Consider the following 18,842-nt stretch of genomic DNA (forward strand, 5'->3'; position numbering starts at 1 on the left):
CAGTTGTTTTTATTATTCAGACTGTCTTGACAGCCTGGAGTTCACAAGGTGAAGATGAGTGCAAGTGTGCTACTCTATATGCCCCAGGAATAGATAAAAGCTTTAGCAGATTCGATCATCATAGTGTTGCTCCAGTGATACCTTAGTGTGGTTTTGTTTGTTCACCTCCAGGTGGCGCTAGAGAGATAATGTATTTAAAAGCTGTATTTTTAGACCGGTAAGGAAAATGATTGCTGATGTTATGTATGTTTGGGCTTTATGTGTATGATAAATGTAAAATGTCTGCAACCTAATTAATACACACTTGGTTGTTTGTCCATCTGTTCAGTATTTTTTTCATTACCATTAGTGCCTCCCCCCCAATGTGGTTATGCACAGCAGTAAAATGGCCACCTGAGTCAGTTGTGTTGAGAATTTAAATGTCGAACGGCACAGAGTTGTAATTCAGCACGACAGCTTGATGATCTGCTTCATTTTCTCAAATGACATGGTTAGTATATCTCCTCCATATATCAATCTCAATGGTAGTGGTTCGGGGTGCCATGATGGATGACTTGTCAGATGGGAGTTTGCTTTTAGGTTGCTCTTTTGGTTATCATCATGTGTTTGGCTCTGGACAGTGAAGTCTCCCGATCTGCTGTAAATAGTGTCTTTTCCCAACTATTAGCCACGGCTTATACATTGATTTCGCAAAATTTCTTCGGCTATGAGGTTAATACACGGAGTCAATTAATATGGTATTGATATGGTTTTGTTTATTTTAGCTTGCATAAAGCACTGTCCTGCGGCTTATGCACAATGCGGCTAATACACTGGAAATTACTGTACTCCAAAATTTATGTTCACTAATATTATTGAAAGTTCACCAATACCAACATCACCTTAAAGGCAAAGGACTCCTCTAAATCTATTCCACGTACCCAATTTGCTTTTCATAACACACATCACATAGATATACAGTCATTTTCCTCTTGATGTTATGCACAGTGCGATTTCCATGGTTACAGCTGTATTGATTGGATTCAACGTTTCAAAAAGTTAATTGAGGAGCAGCAGCTGTCGCGTCCAGTGTTAACACATTGGAACAGGTTGACCTTTAACTGCTGTTTGAAGAATGTCCAGACAGAATATTTTTCTGCAAGATTTTTGTCTCCCTCTGTAAGCCAATATCCCTGTGCAGTATTGCAAATTTTTTACTTTCATCACATTATAATTTGTTTTAGATGTGCTCTTGTGATTCAGGTACAAATCCTGTGTCTCTCTCGATCTATCTTTAACCTAATCAAGTTGCAGCCAGCGTTAAAGCAGGATATTAAAAACATGTTCTTTGACATGTAGGAGGATGTGAGACTTTCAGTTAAGAACTGGACAAAGCCACTCCAGAGCACTTCAAGTGAAGTCGATTTGAGCCAGTTTTCAGTTCCCTCTGTAGACAGCTGGGTTGTGGTAGGAGCGCTCCATCCATGCTGCGATGTAGTGCACCACCTCAGGATTTTACCTCATCAGACAGAGACACCTGCCGCTCGGCAACACTGTTGCCCGGCAACCAGACAGAGGATGCCAGTGTGATTTGTTGAGGGAGTTCCCTTGCTTACATTGTATTTTTCACAGTGTAAGCAAAGGTGGATCTACAGCAGATGATTGAATATGTCTTTTGTACTGTATGTGTCAGATTAATCAATACATTGCGGTGTATGATGCTCTGTTTTCTATGAAAAAATAGCTAATTAGCACCTGTAATGTGACTAATCTATTTCTAGCATTTTCTTGGTGCAAGCGTTAATGATTCTTACGAAAACTCATGAATGCCCTATTTTGTCATTTCTTTATAAGTCTATTTATGCATCCTGATTTTAATGTTCTCTGTTGATAATGTCACACAAAATATTATTTGTAGAGCTGTAGCTTTGTAGCTCGGAGAACCCCAGGCTGACCAGACCTCCTTCTCTGCTCAGGGTGTTTTAAGGACGACCGCATTGTGTTCTGGACATGGATGTTCTCGACATACTTCATGGAAAAGTGGGCCCCCAGGCAGGACGACATGCTGTTCTACGTGCGCAGGAAGCTGTCCTACGTCAGCGCCGACAACACCGAAGGCAAGAAGGTGAGTAGGAGACCGCCGACGTTCTCAGCCCTCCCTCTACCCCCCTGTAGCCTACTCCGTAAACAGCAGCAGTTACCTTGCCAGGGATGCCACTTGAGGCTTTTGTCATTGAGGACATCACACAGGTATATATGTACCAAGTTAGTGGACACAGTTGTATAGCCACGAGGAGAACACTCTGCCCATTGTGGTTGGTTTAAGAATCATCTAGCAAAAAATGAAGCGTCTCTGTGTGTGTGTGGGACTGAAAGATGCACCAGAACATAATTTCACACATGAAATGAAATCATAGATGATTGCACAGGACACTATAGAAAATAGCTTTTAATGAACAGTTTGTACAATTTGCAAATGATAAACTTAACCAGTAAATAATCATCCATTTGCATGTATTTCAGCAATACAGTATGTGTACAGATTAAAATGTAGTGTAGTAACTCTGACACAATTGAGTGTGATGGAATAGATTGCTACCCCGGGTGAATGAGGCAGGAGGCAGGTGAGTTTAAGACATGTAGACTTCACACTCAATTATTTTACATACTCAGTCAAAAGGTGTATAAGTACCTATGAAAAAGGTACCTTTAAGATCAAAGGTTGTTTTAGGCTGCAGTCTCTACTACAAAAGGGGCACAGGTCTCATTTTCATAGAGATTGATTTCAGGGAATATTTGTTACCTTTCCAGTGGTGCCAGCTGACACCTTTGTCGTCGACTGCGCCCCAGAGGTACACACCATTTGGATTGACGTAAAAACAAGAGTTATACCAGAACGCGCCCATATGTGTTAGTGCACAGTTTCCTGCCCAGGCGTCCTGGTCTTTATCAAAGGTCGAGAACTTCTGTCCGCTGTGATAGGTTAAAGAATCACCTATAGCCCAAAAAAAATCAATAACTGAATTAATGAAATGACTTCAGTTTATACAATCGTAGTTGTAATCTAGCAGAAATCACATTTTAGATCTGGGATTTGTTTTCATCAGCTCATTTGCATATTTGAATTTATTTAATTTATTGCATATTGAAATTCATTTATGAAAATATGACTGGAAGAAAGACACATTTACAGTTACTTTTATACCATTTAAAATGAGACATTTCCCGTCAAGGGATTGAGTTCTGAACAGTTGTTTGAACAGTGGTTAAAAATGTAAGGCTGTCAGGCCAACTTGGGCGGATATGCATAATAAAATATCAACTAATACGGCTAATTTAAATTGCAATGAATGCTAATGTATTTCACTATTTAATTTGGGAGATGTACAGTATGCACAGTATCTATACTGATCTGGAAAATAGTCATGTATTCAAAAGCTCACCTGCTCCACCATTTCTGAAGCCACTGACATGCAGTCTATATCCATCCACTTCAGCGTTGATGGCCTGAGGGGAGATTGAGAAGGAGGTGTAGTTGGCATAAGCTTTAGCTCCATTGAAGTCCTCAATGTCCACCCTCAGCTCGTGGTTCTTCTTCAGAGTCAGCAGGTGTATCGTCTCGAGCCCTAAGTTAAACACATTTCTTTTTAAATGACACATTATGGTTCCGTCAGGATACATTAGTTGATTGTAATTGTAGATAAATACGTAGCCTAACTGGTAGGATTGGTGTCTTCATACCCAGCCAGTACTCTCCAGCTGCATCTCCAAAGCCATTCTTGTACTGCTCCCATCCTCTGTAGAAGTTCACTGTGCCATCCATCCTTCTCTGAAACACCTGCATTCAGAGATAAAGATTCAGTTTAGAGGTTACAGTTTTTACTGACAAAATTAAAGACAAACAATAACAGTATTATTCCAAAGGTTTTACCTAAAGACAGAATTTAAATATTTAGTTATACAGAAATATTGTCTCCTACTGCATTGTATTACATTCAAGATATGTGGAGCCAATTTGGTTTTGATCACACATGAATCCTAAGACCAAGACATTTTTACTGTACATTTTTACATTTTTGAGACTTGTGAAATTGTAGATCAAGAATAGATCAATAAAAGATAATCATACTTTTTTTTACAATACGTATTAAGGAACTGGTAATCTTCAGTGTCATCAGACTATAAGAATGCCATCAGATTTATATTACTCAAATTGCACAAGTCAGGTTTGATGTTAAAAACAAATACCCACGGTCCATTTCCCTCCCTCAGTGTCCATGTCACAGTAGACATAGCGTCCAGAGTTGGGTCCTGCTGGGTAGATCCTGTAGACCCCACTTGTCCCAGAGCCGTCATTGTAGATATCAGCGCAGTCCAGAGGCTGGAACATGAGAGACTGCACCGCTACTGGGAGCAGCACACACAGAGCTAGAACAAGCTGATGGAAACACATCACCTGTTAGTTTTTTGTTAGCAAATTAATAGCATATTGTTTCACATTGTAGAGTTGAGTTTCTTCTGCCTTACCTTCATTCTTGCACGGAACTAAAGTGCTTGCGTATCTTTGTAAGAATGGCCTTGAGGGAGTGTGTTGTGTTGATGAAGCTCGCAAAACATGCCCATAGTCACATGATGACTAGAATGCCGTAAATTACCGTTTATCATTCTGTGTACGTGAATATCCTCCATTATCAGGTCCAAAGTCTGCAGAATTTATGGAACTAGAATTGACTCCCTCATTACTGCCTCACACTATTAGTTTGCAACTTGTCTACTTGTCACCTGACTCTTCACTTGTAGTGCCTTAGCAATTAAAATGTTACCTCCACTGTGAGCATCTGCTTTGGTACTGAGAATCAAGTTAAGATACTGTATGTTTGCATGGGGGAACTGTGGAACAAGCAGAAACACTGTACCACATTTGGGTCTCAGTTCCCATGGGGACCCAGGTTCGATTCTGGCCTGCGGTCATGTCCCAATCCCTCCCCATCTCTCTCCCATTCACTTCCTGTCTCTCTCCAATGTCCTGTCAATATGAATGCAAAAAAGCCCCAAAAATATACTTTAAAAAAAAGATGTGTTTGCATAGACAGTAAATTATACTGGACTAAGTGGACATACTGTTTGGGGACATACAGTATGTCATAGCTCTCTGTGTAATTTTAGTTTACCTGTATTCATTTAGCAGGTGCGTTTATCCAAAGTTGCTTGCTTAACAGCTTCACATTTTCAGCAGTGGCTTATGTGTGCTCTCTGAGAGTCAAAGCCATACTGCTATAGGTCATGATTTTAGGGCAATGATTAGGATGGAATTAGCTGGCATTCCTGAAGGTTTATAATGTCTTCTGGGAACACAGTTGGATGTTTATGAAGATTGCACCCATCTCACAGACCTTTGACACAATTATTTGATGCCCCTGCCAGGAAGGAATAGCCAAGTGCAGCCATGTTATAATGACCATGGAGCCATGGAGTTATAATTGCTATCAGTATCACCCCTCGTGATTTTGTTATTGTCATAACGTGACCGTAACAAAATCTTTGTTTTATGCACATGTGCAGACACACATGTACACGCACATACACAAATGCACCTGCGCACGTGCACACACACACACACACACACACACACACAAAGACACGTGCACACGCACACACACACTCCTCCTTTCTACACTATTGGAACTGGGTATGTACCATAGACGAGGTAATGCAGGTTAACGGGGTGTAGTAAGGGAAGGGTGGCCATTTTCCCTCCTACCATTGTGCTCCACAACACTTTCACCATTTGTCCCACCTCCCACATCATTTCTACCATCTAGAACGCTAATTTAAGGCAGAATGAGGCAAGTTATTTATTTTCCACTGTGTTTATTGTTTTTTCTTTTAAGAACACATCAACAACAACATTTGTTATAAAATAAAATAAAATAAAATAAGACACAAAAACAATAGTTATAGTTGTTACAGGACTAAAAGGCTTAGAAACACTCAAAAATACATAGAGTCAAGTTATAGGCTATGATATCATTTTTTCAGTTGATTGGTTTCACTTTCCCAGAAAGCATCTAGCACATTATCTCAGTGCCCTAAGAAAGTGTGTACCCTGTACAAACCCCATGAATAAATCCCACAGTTCTTCAAGCATTTAGTGTTTTCCTTTGACTGAACAAAAATTTTTTTTCCAAAGCCAAGAATTCCAAGAGATTGCCCAACCATCATTTTACACTTGGCCTCAACATAGATTTCCATAGATTTGTATGTTTGGTTTGATAACAGAATAGTCTTTCTCCTCTCAAGATTTCTATCCTTAAGTATGAGTCTCTCAAAAATCTATATATATTTGCATATATGTTCATAGTCAATGCATAATGGCACCCTTACATATCCCATAAAATTGTCTCTATGAAAACTGTTACTGATTCCATTACTCAAAAGAAGAAGCGGTTGCATATGAGAGACCATAAGAAGTACCCTTAAGTAATAAAAAATTGTAATAGTCTACAGTTGAAAGTTGACAGTTAAATGCCTTGTTTTTTTTAGATCATTGTGATCAGATTAACAACTAGCCTACACTACGTAGGGAGACGGGCCTCATTTTCATAGAGATTGATTTCAAGGAGTAGCAGTTGCTTTTCCAGTGGTACCAATGGAGGCCTAGATCAGTTACTTCTCCCCACAGGTACAACCCATTTGGATTAGCATACTGACAAGATTTAAACCAAAATCCTCCTCTGCGTGATAGTGCACAGTTGCTTCCCCAGGAATCCTGGTCTTTATCAAAGGTGGAGAACTTCTGTCCATTGTGGTAGGTTAAAGAATCGCCTAGTAAAAAAAGATTAATTTGATGAATGAATTGATATCGTCATATAGTCTTAAAAATAATTGAGAACATCTGTTGTAGATTCACATAAGCAGTCACAGAAACATTTTGCTGGGAATAATCTGAAAAGTAGATATTTTGAAAAGAAAATATAAAATATACACATTGGTTTAGCTCACCTGCTCCACCGTTCCTGAAGCCACTGACATGCAGTCTATATCCATCCACTTCAGCATTGATGGCCTGAGGGGAGATTGAGAAGGAGGTGTAGTTGGCATAAACTCTAGCTCCATTGAAGTCCTCCATGTCCACCCTCAGCTCGTAGTTCTTCTTCAGAGTTAGCAGGTGGATGGTTTCGAGTCCTAAAAGATTGTAAAACAAATGCAGAGGATAGACAAAAATAGACATTTTATATTTGGCATATTAAGAGCATACTTGTTTGTACACAGGTTGATGATGATAAACATGATTTGATGCATATGACACTTGGTACATATGCCATTATACAGTACTTCATGATAGTTCTGCTGAAAGTAATCCATAAAAAGTATTTTCATACCCAGCCAGTATTCTCCAGCTGCATGTCCAAAGCCGTTCTTGTACTGCTCCCATCCTCTGTAGAAGTTCACTGTGCCATCCATCCTTCTCTGAAACACCTGCAATTATAATCATTTTATGAGAAGTCTGAGGAGTAGAATTGATTTGATTGCATGTAAATCAAAGCATTCTCTAAACCCAACTTAGATATTCTCATGAGAATGTGGCATCAAACACCAGTAGTATGTGAAGAAGATTTGACGCTAAAACTCAGTCCCTCTCAGAAACATGGTTTAGGGAAAAGAATAATGATTAAAAAAAAGGCCACTCACGGTCCATTTCCCTCCCTCCGTGTCCATGTCACAGTAGACATAGCGTCCAGAGTTGGGTCCTGCTGGGTAGATCCTGTAGACCCCACTTGTCCCAGAGCCGTCATTGTAGATATCAGCGCAGTCCAGAGGCTGGAACATGAGAGACTGCACCGCTACTGGGAGCAGCACACACAGAGCTAGAACAAGCTGATGGAAACACAAGACATGTTAGTTATCAATGCATTAATCATGCATCAAAGCATCATGGTTCAAATGTTACAGTTTAGTTTCTCCTGCCTTACCTTCATTCTTGCATAGGCGACGTGCTTGTTATACTGTATGTGTTTCTCAATGCAAGTGATCTTGAGGACTCTGTGTTGCATTTATATAGCTCCCAAACGTGACTTTAGTCTGTGATGTCAGACTAGACTGCCATAAATTACCAATCCTATAGTGCATGTAAGTTGTTCCTATCCTGAAGTCCAAGGTCTGCTACTATATTTGGTTTGTTTGGATGCTTTTACTGCTCGAAACTTGAAAAACAAAGTTCAATCAGGGTGCATTTGTTTATATTCATTGGTTAACAGGTAAACTAGTATGGCATAGGGTGCTGTGAGGCCAAGCTTACACAAGTTATGTTAGTGTTATACCTTTATGATATTTGCTGAAAGCAGCAAGAGTTTTGGTCTAAACCTAAAAGAAATGCAGGAGCATTCACCATACCCCAGAACAAAACTTAACAAAACACCATGCCAATCTGTAGGTATGGTGAAGGGTGTGATGATGATGTGGGGCAATTTTAGTTCTAAAGACCAAGGGAACGTTATCAGGATGCATAGTATCCTGCCTGGATCCATGAAATAAGTGGTCTTTAAATTAAAGTCTGCCTGCCTCTATGGGAATTGAGCACATAGGGTTAACATAGGGGTGCCAATACTTATGACCCCAGTATTTTATTATTTATGATGCATTATTCATTTACAAAGAAAACTGGTGTTCTGAAAGGTTGGATACAGTATATCCTCATTTTATTACTTAAGGCATTAAGATCAATTTCCAAAAGATGATTTTTATATTCTTCTTTTTAGTCAACTTTAGCATGGGGTGCCAACACTTTCAGCCATGACTGTATGTGATGTGATCTACGAAAATCCGATCACATGATGCATTCAAAATTCCTTGATTTTTGCTCCATTTCAACCCTCCCTGGTGAAATATGATCAATTCAAGGTTCTGATATCATCCTAGCACCATTCTTGACACTGCCCCCTAGCAAAGTCCTGGATATCATCTTTCCAAAATCTTGGATGTTGCTAGGATGGTATCAGAATTTGGTAAAAGTTGCTAAAATTGCACCATGGGTTTACCTAGATCGCTTCATATATGTCTGGGCATTCTCAGTTCATTTAGATTTGCAAGGTGCACAACCAGCAGTGAAATTAAACTTAAAGGAACATGGCAACTACTGGGGAAATGAGCTTATTTGCCATCTACCTCAGAGATGGAGAAAAGGATTCATACCCTGCTCTATGCATGCAATAAACCAGTCTGACACTGTTAGCCTTGCTTAGCATAGTGTGCACTAGAAGTGAGTTAAACAAGTTAGCCTACAGCTAAAAAGGAGCGATTTGTTATTGTGTCACTCTTTTAGCCTTTGCGGCTGTAGGAAAGCTTGGTGTGGTTTCTGGAGTTCGAAATTATGAGATACAAATAATATTGTTATGGAATCAAAACCTTTTTATTGTGAACATAGTGTGCCACTGAGTGACCACTCTAGAGAATTCCCTCAGGCCATCTCTTCATTCAGTGCTGTTTTGGTTTCACATAACCAACTCACTGCTCATCTTCACCACCTGCCACGTGAGTGTTGATACAAGGAAGTGTCTGGAAGAAAAACAACCATGATAACGTTTCAACCATGATAACGTAATGAACCAAAGGAACGTTTTACAACTATGTCCATCCTATTTTCTGTAATAATTACAAGCATTCACAGTCACCTTGATTAAAAGCCTTGTCAGGGGTTTTTGTGTCAAAAAATAGCAAAGTGATGTGTTATCTTAAGCTCCTCGTTCCATTGCATGAGAATCATTTCTAATCTCTTAGCAATATGCTTAAAGCAGCAGCCTGGTTCGTATGAATGGCACTTTTCTAGAACTCTAGCATACAATATATCTATAGGCTGATAAAAGAACAGGTTTAGTTTGTCATGAAGAGGCTTTGGCTGCTGTCAGTCAGATTGTGTAGACGGTAGACTCTTACTGTACGTCCCATAAAACCCCAACTTCAACATAACTCACAAAACTGCACTTCTATGTTGTAGTAGCTTATTCATTTCAGTTAGGGCTGGACAAGTTTCCCCACTGGTTCATGCAACCATAAAGTTCACTGATGCTCAGAGCAGAACTAAGTGAAAAAAGATACTGGATCCAGTGGCATTATTCTTGTCAGAACAATTGAGAAACAATGCCAAATTGACACATTGAATGTATTATTAATAATTGAGCTGGGTAAAATAATTGATTAATTTATGATAATTTATAATTAACGATTGAGCGAAGTAAAATTTGTTTGTATGTCGACTTGTAGTACAGTAACTAGTGTGTTGCATTAGATGGTTCGAACAGACCGAATGAGGCAGTTTATTTATTTTCTCATTGTTTTTATTGGGTTTTTTCAAGAACACAATAACAGCATTTCTTATAAAATAAAATAAGATAAAAAAAGATAACAATATTGATAGTTAACAACACTGAACTAAAAGTCACAGAAACACTCACAGATACAGAATCAATTTCATTTTTTCAGTTGATTGGTTTCGCTATTCCAGAAAGTATCTAGTACATCACATCAGTGCCCTGAGAAAGTGTGTGCCCTACAAACTCCATGAATAAATCCCACAGTTCTTCAGACATTAAATATTTTCCTTTGAATCAACACTACAGTCTTTATCCAAGAACTCCAAGAGATTTTACAACCATCATTTTATGTTTGGCCTCAAATGCTCCCCTCAAGATTACTATCATTACTGTAGGTATGAGTCCCCAAATGCACATTCTCAGGCAAACAGAAAGATTCACCCGTGTTGACAATATCTACTTCCTCTCTCAAAAATCCATATATATTTGCACATGTCCATAGTCAGTGCATAATGGCACCCTTGCATATCCCATAAAAACTACTGATTCTATTACTCAAAAGAAGAAGCTGTTGTATATGAAAGACCATTAGAAGTACAGTACCCTTAAGTAAGAAGTTGTAGTAGGCTACAGTTGACAGTCGACAGTTTAATGCCTCGTTTTTTTAGGTGAACAACTAGCCTACATTACGTCGGGCGACAGGCCTCATTTTCATAGAGATTGATTTCAAGGAGTAGTAGTTAGTTTTCCAGTGGTACCAGTGGAGGCTTAGATCAGTGTTCTCTCCCCACAGGTACAAACCATTTGGATTAGTATACTGACAAGATTTAAACCAAAATCCTCCTCTACGTGCTAGCGCACAGTTGCTTCCCCAGGAATCCTGGTCTTTATCAAAGGTGGAGAACTTCTGTCCATTGGCATAAGTTAAAGAATCACCTAGCAAAAAAGATTTATTTGATGAATCAATCTGTTGTAGATTCATATACTGTAAGTAGACACAGAAAACTTTTACTGTGCTAGATCTGAAAAGTAGATATTTTGAAATAAAATAACAATCATAATAAAAATAATAATAATAAAATAAGTAAATATATATATATATAAATGAACTCACCTGCTCCACCATTCCTGAAGCCACTGACATGCAGTCTATATCCATCCACTTCAGCATTGATGGCCTGAGGGGAGATTGAGAAGGAGGTGTAGTTGGCATAAACTCTAGCTCCATTGAAGTCCTCCATGTCCACCCTCAGCTCGTAGTTCTTCCTCAGAGTCAGCAGGTGGATGGTCTCGAGTCCTAAAAGATTGTAAAACAAATGCAGAGGATAGACTAAAATAGACATTTATATTTGTCATATTAAGAAAATACTTGATACATGATAATCCATGATTTGATGCATGTGACACTTGATGCCTATGCCATTATAAAGTATGTTATGATAGTACTGTTGAAAGTAATTAATGAAAAGTAATTTCATACCCAGCCAGTATTCTCCAGCTGCATGTCCAAAGCCGTTCTTGTACTGCTCCCATCCTCTGTAGAAGTTCACTGTGCCATCCATCCTCCTCTGAAATACCTGCAATTATAATGCTTTTTATGAGTACTCTGAGGAGTAGAATTGATTTGAGAGCATGTAAACCCCAAATCAAAACATGCTCCCTAAGCCCAACTTAGCTATTCTTATGAGAATGTGGCATCAAACACCAGTATGTGAAGAAAAAACCTTCTCAGAAACATGGTTTAGGGAAGAGAAAAAAAAAAAAAAAAATTAAAGGCCACTCACGGTCCATTTCCCTCCCTCCGTGTCCATGTCACAGTAGACATAGCGTCCAGAGTTGGGTCCTGCTGGGTAGATCCTGTAGACCCCACTTGTCCCAGAGCCGTCATTGTAGATATCAGCGCAGTCCAGAGGCTGGAACATGAGAGACTGCACCGCTACTGGGAGCAGCACACACAGAGCTAGAACAAGCTGATGGAAACACATCACCTGTTAGTTTCAAAGATTCAAAATTCAGAAAATGTTATTGGCTATGTTCTTTTGATTTGTTTTCAATACATTAGAAATAAAAAGCATAACGTTTCAAATTTTAAAGTTTAGTATCTTCTGCCTTACCTTCATTATTGTATAGGCAACGCACTTGGTGTATGCTTATCTCGATACAAATGATCTTGAGTACTCTGTGTTGTGTTTATATAGCTCCCAAAACGTGACTTCAGTTGTGTGATATCGGATCAGACAGACATAAATGATCGACTCTGTAATGCATGTTAATTGCTTCTATTCTCAAGTCCAAGGTCTGCTACTGTCCTTTTTACTGCTCCAAACTCAAAAACAAAACATTTATTGTACTTGTTCAATCAGGGTGTATTTGTTTTTATTGGTCAACATGTAAACTACTTTGATATAGGGTGCTGTGAGGCTAAGCTTACACAAGTAGTGTTAGTGTGAAATTTGCTTAAAGCAGCAAGAGTTTTGGTCTAAACCTAAATGAAATGAATTAAACAACAAGAGTACAGTTGCCATAAAAGCTTATGAGAATAGAATATAGTGGTAAATACGAATGTGTTTGTATTTCATAGGATATACCATCATAATGAATTTGGATATGATGCCAAAACTAGCTTAGCGTAGCTTTCAAGAGGTGATCAATTGCCATGGGGTGTTGCTTTAATTATTCAAGATTCAAGATTCAATACATTTATTGCCATGTCAACAAGTTGATATTTGTCTTGGTACAACTCTCAGACATGAATAACATGAAGGAAGGACATCATAAGTACAGAAAACAGACAATGAACAACAAACAATACCCAGACGTGCTATTTTCCACTTTGCCACTGAAACTGGATTAAACATTGCACACTTTTACAGCCTTTTGATTGCAATCCAGTTGGCACTATCAAGCAGTAGTCCTCCAGCATGTGATCACTGTTCATAAAGTTATTATCACTCAGGTGCTCATGTTCTTGTTTTGATTAAAATTTCTCTGATTTTATAGTATGTATATTCTAAGGATAAAGTCACAATCCAAAACTGGCTCACACCAGACCAATTCTCATTTGAGATAATACTGTATGTCTGGGCACTCTCAGTTCATTTTGATACCTAAGTGAGATTAAGTTTAACAGAAAACGCCAACTATTTGGCAAATTGGCTTATTTGCAGTCTACCCCAGAGTTAGCTTAGAGAAAAGGATTCATATACCCTACTCTGCTCTGCACATCCAATAACCCAGTCTGACACCATTAGCTTAGGTTTACTAGAAGTGAGTTACACTAGTTAGCCTACTGCTAAAAGGGAGCGATTTGTTATTGTGTCACTCATTTAGCCTTTGCGGCTAAAGTAGGAAAGTTTGGTGTGGTTTGTGGTGTGTGAGAAACAAAAAATATTGTTAAGGAATCAAAACCTTTTTATCGTGAACATAGTGTGCCATAATCGCTGAGTAGACACTGTAGTGTAGAGAATTCCCTCAGGCCATCTCTTCGTTCAGTGCTGTTTCGGTTTCACAATACCAGCCACTCGTTTTCACCATCCTCCACGTGAGTGTTGATATAAGGAAGTGTCTGGAAGAAAAACAACCATGATAATACGGGAAAGACAACTATGCCCATCCTACTTTCTGTAATATTTACAAGCATTCACAGTCACCTTGATTAAAAGCCTAGTCAGGGGTTTTTGAGTGCAATCAGCTCCATTCATGCGCCGATCAAACACACTTCCTCCCATCATTAACTTATTTACCCTTATCCCGATTCCGACCAGTGTAATATACTGTAGATGATTAACAGTCAGAGAGTGGTTCCTTCACTTTAAAGTTGTACAAGTCTACATTCGAGAGTCTACAGTGTTTTCAGTTCATTTTTTCAGGTTCATTTTGATCAGATTTGATCAGAGTGCAAGTGGTAACACTGTATCACATGTGGGTCTCAGTCCCCGCACACGTAGCCGGGTATCTGCTAAAACGAAGATATTTGTCTACGTTTGGACCTGTCATCCACATGACAACGCACATAAACGCATGTTTAAAAAAACTAGTTTTCGAACGTCAGAATATGCGCCAAAACAACAAAAAATCTGCTCTGACGTCAAACATGCGACCTTTGTTCACTGCAGAAGCATTGATCATATTAATAATTGCGCTAGGTGAAATGTGTATGGAATAGGCTATGTGTTGCTTTTAGATGTTTCAAACAGGCAGAATTAGGCAGTTTATTTAGTTTTTCATTATGTTTATTGTTTTTGTTTTTGTTTTCAAGAACAAAAAAGCAACATTTCTCATAAAATAAAATAAGATAAAAAATTACAATAATGATAGTTAAAAACACTGAACTAAAAGGCACAAAACACTCACAGAGTCTAGTTATAGGCTATGATTTAATTTTTTACAGTTAATTGGTTTCACTATTCCAGAAAGCATAGTCATCACGTTAGTGCCCTAAGAAAGTTTGTGCTCTGTACAGACTCCATGAATAAATCCCACAGTTCTTCAAACCCTTAGTGTTTTCCTTTGACTGACAGTCCCCAAATGCACATTCAGGCGAAAAGGAAGATTCACCTCTGTTCTTACTGACAAATCTACAACCTCCAAAATGTTCTTATCTTTATTGACAGTTGACAGTCTGCAGTTTAATTGGCTAAGGTTTTTCAGGTGTTAGTGATCAGATGAACAGCTATTCTACACTACGTACGGACACAGGTCTCATTTTCATAGAGATTGATTTCATGGAGTAGTGGTTGGTTTTCCAGCGGTACCAGCTGGCACCTTTGCCATCGACTGTACCCCAGAGGTATACACCATTTGGATTGGCATGATGACAGTCCTTATACCAGAATGCACCCATATTTGTTTTTGCACAGTTTCCTCCCGAGGAATCCTGGTCTTTATCAAAGGTGGAGAACTTCTGTCCATTATGGTAGATTAAAGAATCACCTAGCACAAATGAATGAATTTGATTAATGAACTGAATCTGTTTGCGCAGTTGTCGGTATAGTCTTAAAAATGGTATGTAATATAATTTCTAAATTCGCACAAGCAGACAAAGAAATGTTGTGCTGGGCTGGATTTAAAAAGTAGATTTTTCGTTTTTAAAAACATGTAGATAGATTTAGCTCACCTGCCCCACCATTCCTGAAACCACTGACATGCAGTCTATATCCATCCACTTCAGCATTGATGGCCTGAGGGGAGATTGAGAAGGAGGTGTAGTTGGCATAAACTCTAGCTCCATTGAAGTCCTCCATGTCCACCCTTAGCTGGTAGTTCTTCTTCAGAGTCAGCAGGTGGATGGTCTCAAGTCCTATAGACAAAAATACACATTTGATATTTGGCATAGTAACATGCTTGTTTATACACAGTTTGATATGATGATCCATGATTTGATGTATGAGACACTTGATACACATGCCATTACATACAGTGCTGCTTGACGGTACTGCTGAAAGTAATTCATAAAAGTGATTTCATACCCAGCCAGTATTCTCCAGCTGCATGTCCAAAGCCGTTCTTGTACTGCTCCCATCCTCTGTAGAAGTTCACTGTGCCATCCATCCTCCTCTGAAACACCTGCAATTATAATTATTTTATGAGAGCTCTGAGGAGTGGAATTGATTTGATTGTGAACCCCAAATCAAAACATGTTTCCTAAACCCAGTAAATATTCTCATGAGAATGTGGCATCAAATACCAGTATATGAAGAAGATTTAACACAAAATACAGTACCTCTCAGAAACATTGTTTAGGGAAGAGAATAAAAAAAAGGCCACTCACAGTCCATTTCCCTCCCTCCGTGTCCATGTCACAGTAGACATAGCGTCCAGAGTTGGGTCCTGCTGGGTAGATCCTGTAGACCCCACTTGTCCCAGAGCCGTCATTGTAGATATCAGCGCAGTCCAGAGGCTGGAACATGAGAGACTGCACCGCTACTGGGAGCAGCACACACAGAGCTAGGAGAAGCTGATGGAAACACATCACCTGTTAGTTTCAAAGATTCAAAATCTTTCAAAATTCAGAAAGCTTTATTGTCTAATATGTCGCCATGTTAGAACATTTTATTTTGATTTGTTTTCAATACATTAGAAATGACAAGCATAACATTTCAAATTTCAAACTTTAGTTTCTTCTGCCTTACCTTCATTCTTGTATTAGCGACGTGTTTGGTGTATGCTTACAGTATATCAATACAAACTCTCTTTAGTTCTCTGTGTTGTGTTTATATAGCTCCCAAACGTGACTTCAGTTGTGTGATATCAGATTAGACTGCCATAAATGACCGATCCTATAATGCAGGTTAATTGCTTCTATTCTCAAGTCCAAGGTCTGCTACTAGCTTTGGTTTGTTTTGCCCCTTTTACTGCTCCAAACTCAAAAACAAAACATTTATTGTACTTGTTCAATCAGGGTGTATTATATTGGTTAACAGGTAAACTAGTTTGATATAGGGCGCTGTGAGGCTAAGCTTACACAAGTTGTGTTAGTGTTGCCTTTATTATGATAATGTGCTTAAAGTAGCATGAGTTTTGGTTTAAACCTAAATTAAATGAATTAAACAACAAGAGTACAATGCGAATAGAGTTTCGCAGTGGGAAATAGGAATGTATGTCTTTGTATTTCACAGGAAATACCATCATATTGAATTTGGATATGATGCCAAAACTAGTTGCCTATAGCTTTCAAGAGGTGATCAATTGCTGTGATCAAAATGTGGTGTTGCTTCAATTATTGATAAGACATAAAAAAATAAGCTTTTTAGATGCATATTTAAAATTCAGGAGAAACATTAAACTGATCTGAGTTTTTTGGGGAAATTATTTTCTTGTGGTCATGGGCATTGTTCCCCTATAATTTAAGAATCTTGCAATATTTGTTGCAAGTATGTTGTGAATGACGATATTCATTAAAATTGCTCAAGAAATACTGTCTTCCACTTTGATATCTGAAACTGGATTAAACATCGCACACTTTACAGCCCTTAGATTGCAAACCAGTTGGCAACAATAACACGTTCAAGCAGCAGTCCTCCAGCTGTCCACGTGACCACAGCTCATAAAGTTATTATCACTCATGTCCTCATGTTATTATTTTGATGAATATTTCTCTTATTTTGTAGTTGCAGTCCGACACCGTCAGCATAGCTTCACTAGAAGTGAGTTACTGTACACTCGTTAGCCTATTGCTAAAAGGGAGCGATTAGTTATTGTGCACTCTTTTAGCCTTTGCGGCTGTAGGAAAGCTTGGTGTGGTTTGAAATAATGAGAAACAAAATATATGTATTAAGGAATCAAAACCTTTTTATCGTGAACATAGTATGCCATAATCACTGAGTTGCCACTGTAGAGAATTCCCTCAGGCCATCTCTTTGTTCAGTGTTGTTTTGGTTTCACATAACCAACTCACCATTCATCTTCACCACCCTCCACGTGAGTGTTGATACAAGGAAGTGTCTGGAAGAAAACAACCATGATAAAAATGGAAAGTTTTACAACTATGCCCCATCATATTTTCTCTAATAATTACAAGCATCCACAGTCACTTTGATTTAAAAGCCTAGTCAGGGGTTTTTGAATGCAATCAGCTCTTTTGAAATTCATGCGCTGATCAAACACACTTCCTCCCACCAGTGTTTTTATTCACTTATTTTCCCTTATCTCAATACTGACCCGTGTAACATTAACAGACAGAGATTTTTATCGTGATAGTCTGGATGTCACAATTATTTAGTTCAGGGGCTCTCAATATTTTTTCTTGTCAGGGATAAGATAATCATAACAATTAAGGATATGCTTGCTTTGGTATGCTTACATTGGCATCCTCTGAAGTTGTGGCGTTTTTTGACAGGTTGTTAACTTGGTTTTTTGTCAACTTTGGATTTTGCATGACTTGATTGTGTGGACTGACTCATTTTAAACATTTCAGCTCGTTCATCAGCTAGTTGGCAGGCAAATAAGCCAAGCTAAGGAGCAGTAGGAACAGTTTATTGTGACCTGAATGAAGGGATCCAAGTGATTCATAACACATTGATGTGAATTGTCATAATCATATCAGAGTTAAATGTTCATGTGGTCGGGAGCAAATGACAAAGGGCCATCATCTGTAGATATGGATGGGGCATTTTTATGCCTTTAATGATCGGGCAGTGGAGAGTGACAGGAAGCGAATGGGAGAAAGAGCAGGGGTGGGATCTGGAAAGGACGGGAATCGAACCCGTGTCGCTGGCGTAGGGTGCAGGTACTCCAGCCATGTTGCCACAGCTGGGGCCAGATATGGATTTTTTTTAATGATACAACACAACTTTAGAATTTAAAACAAATTATTAAGTGTAGTCCTTGGCATCGGGCTGTGGCCCTCCAGGTTTCCCTGGACCCCACTTTGAGAACCACACAGATATACAGTAGTTCATGTACAGTATAGTAGTTCATGTAGGCTATAGACAAAAATAGTGCAGATCACAATCTTCATTGGTGTCAAATGCTTCAAATGTATTCAAATGATCAACATATTGACCTGAGAGTCATGCTTGTGTTATAAAGAGGGAAATAGGCTTTCAGGAAATT

General features: G+C 38.7%; 5 protein-coding genes across 6 annotated transcripts in view; 1 reads left to right on the top strand and 4 right to left on the bottom strand.

Annotated features, from left to right (window-relative positions):
* The window catches only part of kiaa0930, a 60,358-nt gene that overhangs the window by 12,429 nt on the left and 29,087 nt on the right, over positions 1–18,842 (top strand). For both annotated transcript variants that reach the window (XM_062518659.1, XM_062518660.1), the window contains one exon: positions 1,956–2,104. In XM_062518659.1, the coding sequence (XP_062374643.1) occupies positions 1,956–2,104 (149 nt within the window). The remainder of the gene's footprint in view (positions 1–1,955; positions 2,105–18,842) is intronic.
* LOC134061921 (microfibril-associated glycoprotein 4-like) lies at positions 2,720–4,536 on the bottom strand. The gene is made up of 5 exons (XM_062517758.1): positions 4,507–4,536; positions 4,232–4,417; positions 3,721–3,817; positions 3,423–3,605; positions 2,720–2,974 (listed from the first exon to the last, which is right to left on the bottom strand). The coding sequence occupies exons 1-5, from the start codon at positions 4,510–4,512 to the stop codon at positions 2,724–2,726; spliced, it is 723 nt and encodes a 240-aa protein (XP_062373742.1). The 5' UTR covers positions 4,513–4,536; the 3' UTR covers positions 2,720–2,723.
* On the bottom strand, positions 6,545–7,845 carry LOC134062679 (microfibril-associated glycoprotein 4-like). The gene is made up of 4 exons (XM_062518782.1): positions 7,672–7,845; positions 7,362–7,458; positions 6,982–7,164; positions 6,545–6,804 (listed from the first exon to the last, which is right to left on the bottom strand). Exons 1-4 carry the CDS (start codon positions 7,807–7,809, stop codon positions 6,545–6,547), a joined length of 678 nt encoding a protein of 225 aa, XP_062374766.1. The 5' UTR covers positions 7,810–7,845.
* LOC134062431 (microfibril-associated glycoprotein 4-like) lies at positions 10,962–12,436 on the bottom strand. Its single transcript, XM_062518427.1, has 5 exons — positions 12,404–12,436; positions 12,074–12,259; positions 11,770–11,866; positions 11,404–11,586; positions 10,962–11,225 (listed from the first exon to the last, which is right to left on the bottom strand). Exons 1-5 carry the CDS (start codon positions 12,407–12,409, stop codon positions 10,966–10,968), a joined length of 732 nt encoding a protein of 243 aa, XP_062374411.1. The 5' UTR covers positions 12,410–12,436; the 3' UTR covers positions 10,962–10,965.
* LOC134062680 (microfibril-associated glycoprotein 4-like) lies at positions 14,962–16,260 on the bottom strand. Its single transcript, XM_062518783.1, has 4 exons — positions 16,060–16,260; positions 15,758–15,854; positions 15,406–15,588; positions 14,962–15,221 (listed from the first exon to the last, which is right to left on the bottom strand). Exons 1-4 carry the CDS (start codon positions 16,258–16,260, stop codon positions 14,962–14,964), a joined length of 741 nt encoding a protein of 246 aa, XP_062374767.1.

This window comes from Sardina pilchardus, chromosome 17 (assembly GCF_963854185.1).
Source record: "Sardina pilchardus chromosome 17, fSarPil1.1, whole genome shotgun sequence".
Classification (NCBI taxonomy): domain Eukaryota; kingdom Metazoa; phylum Chordata; class Actinopteri; order Clupeiformes; family Clupeidae; genus Sardina; species Sardina pilchardus.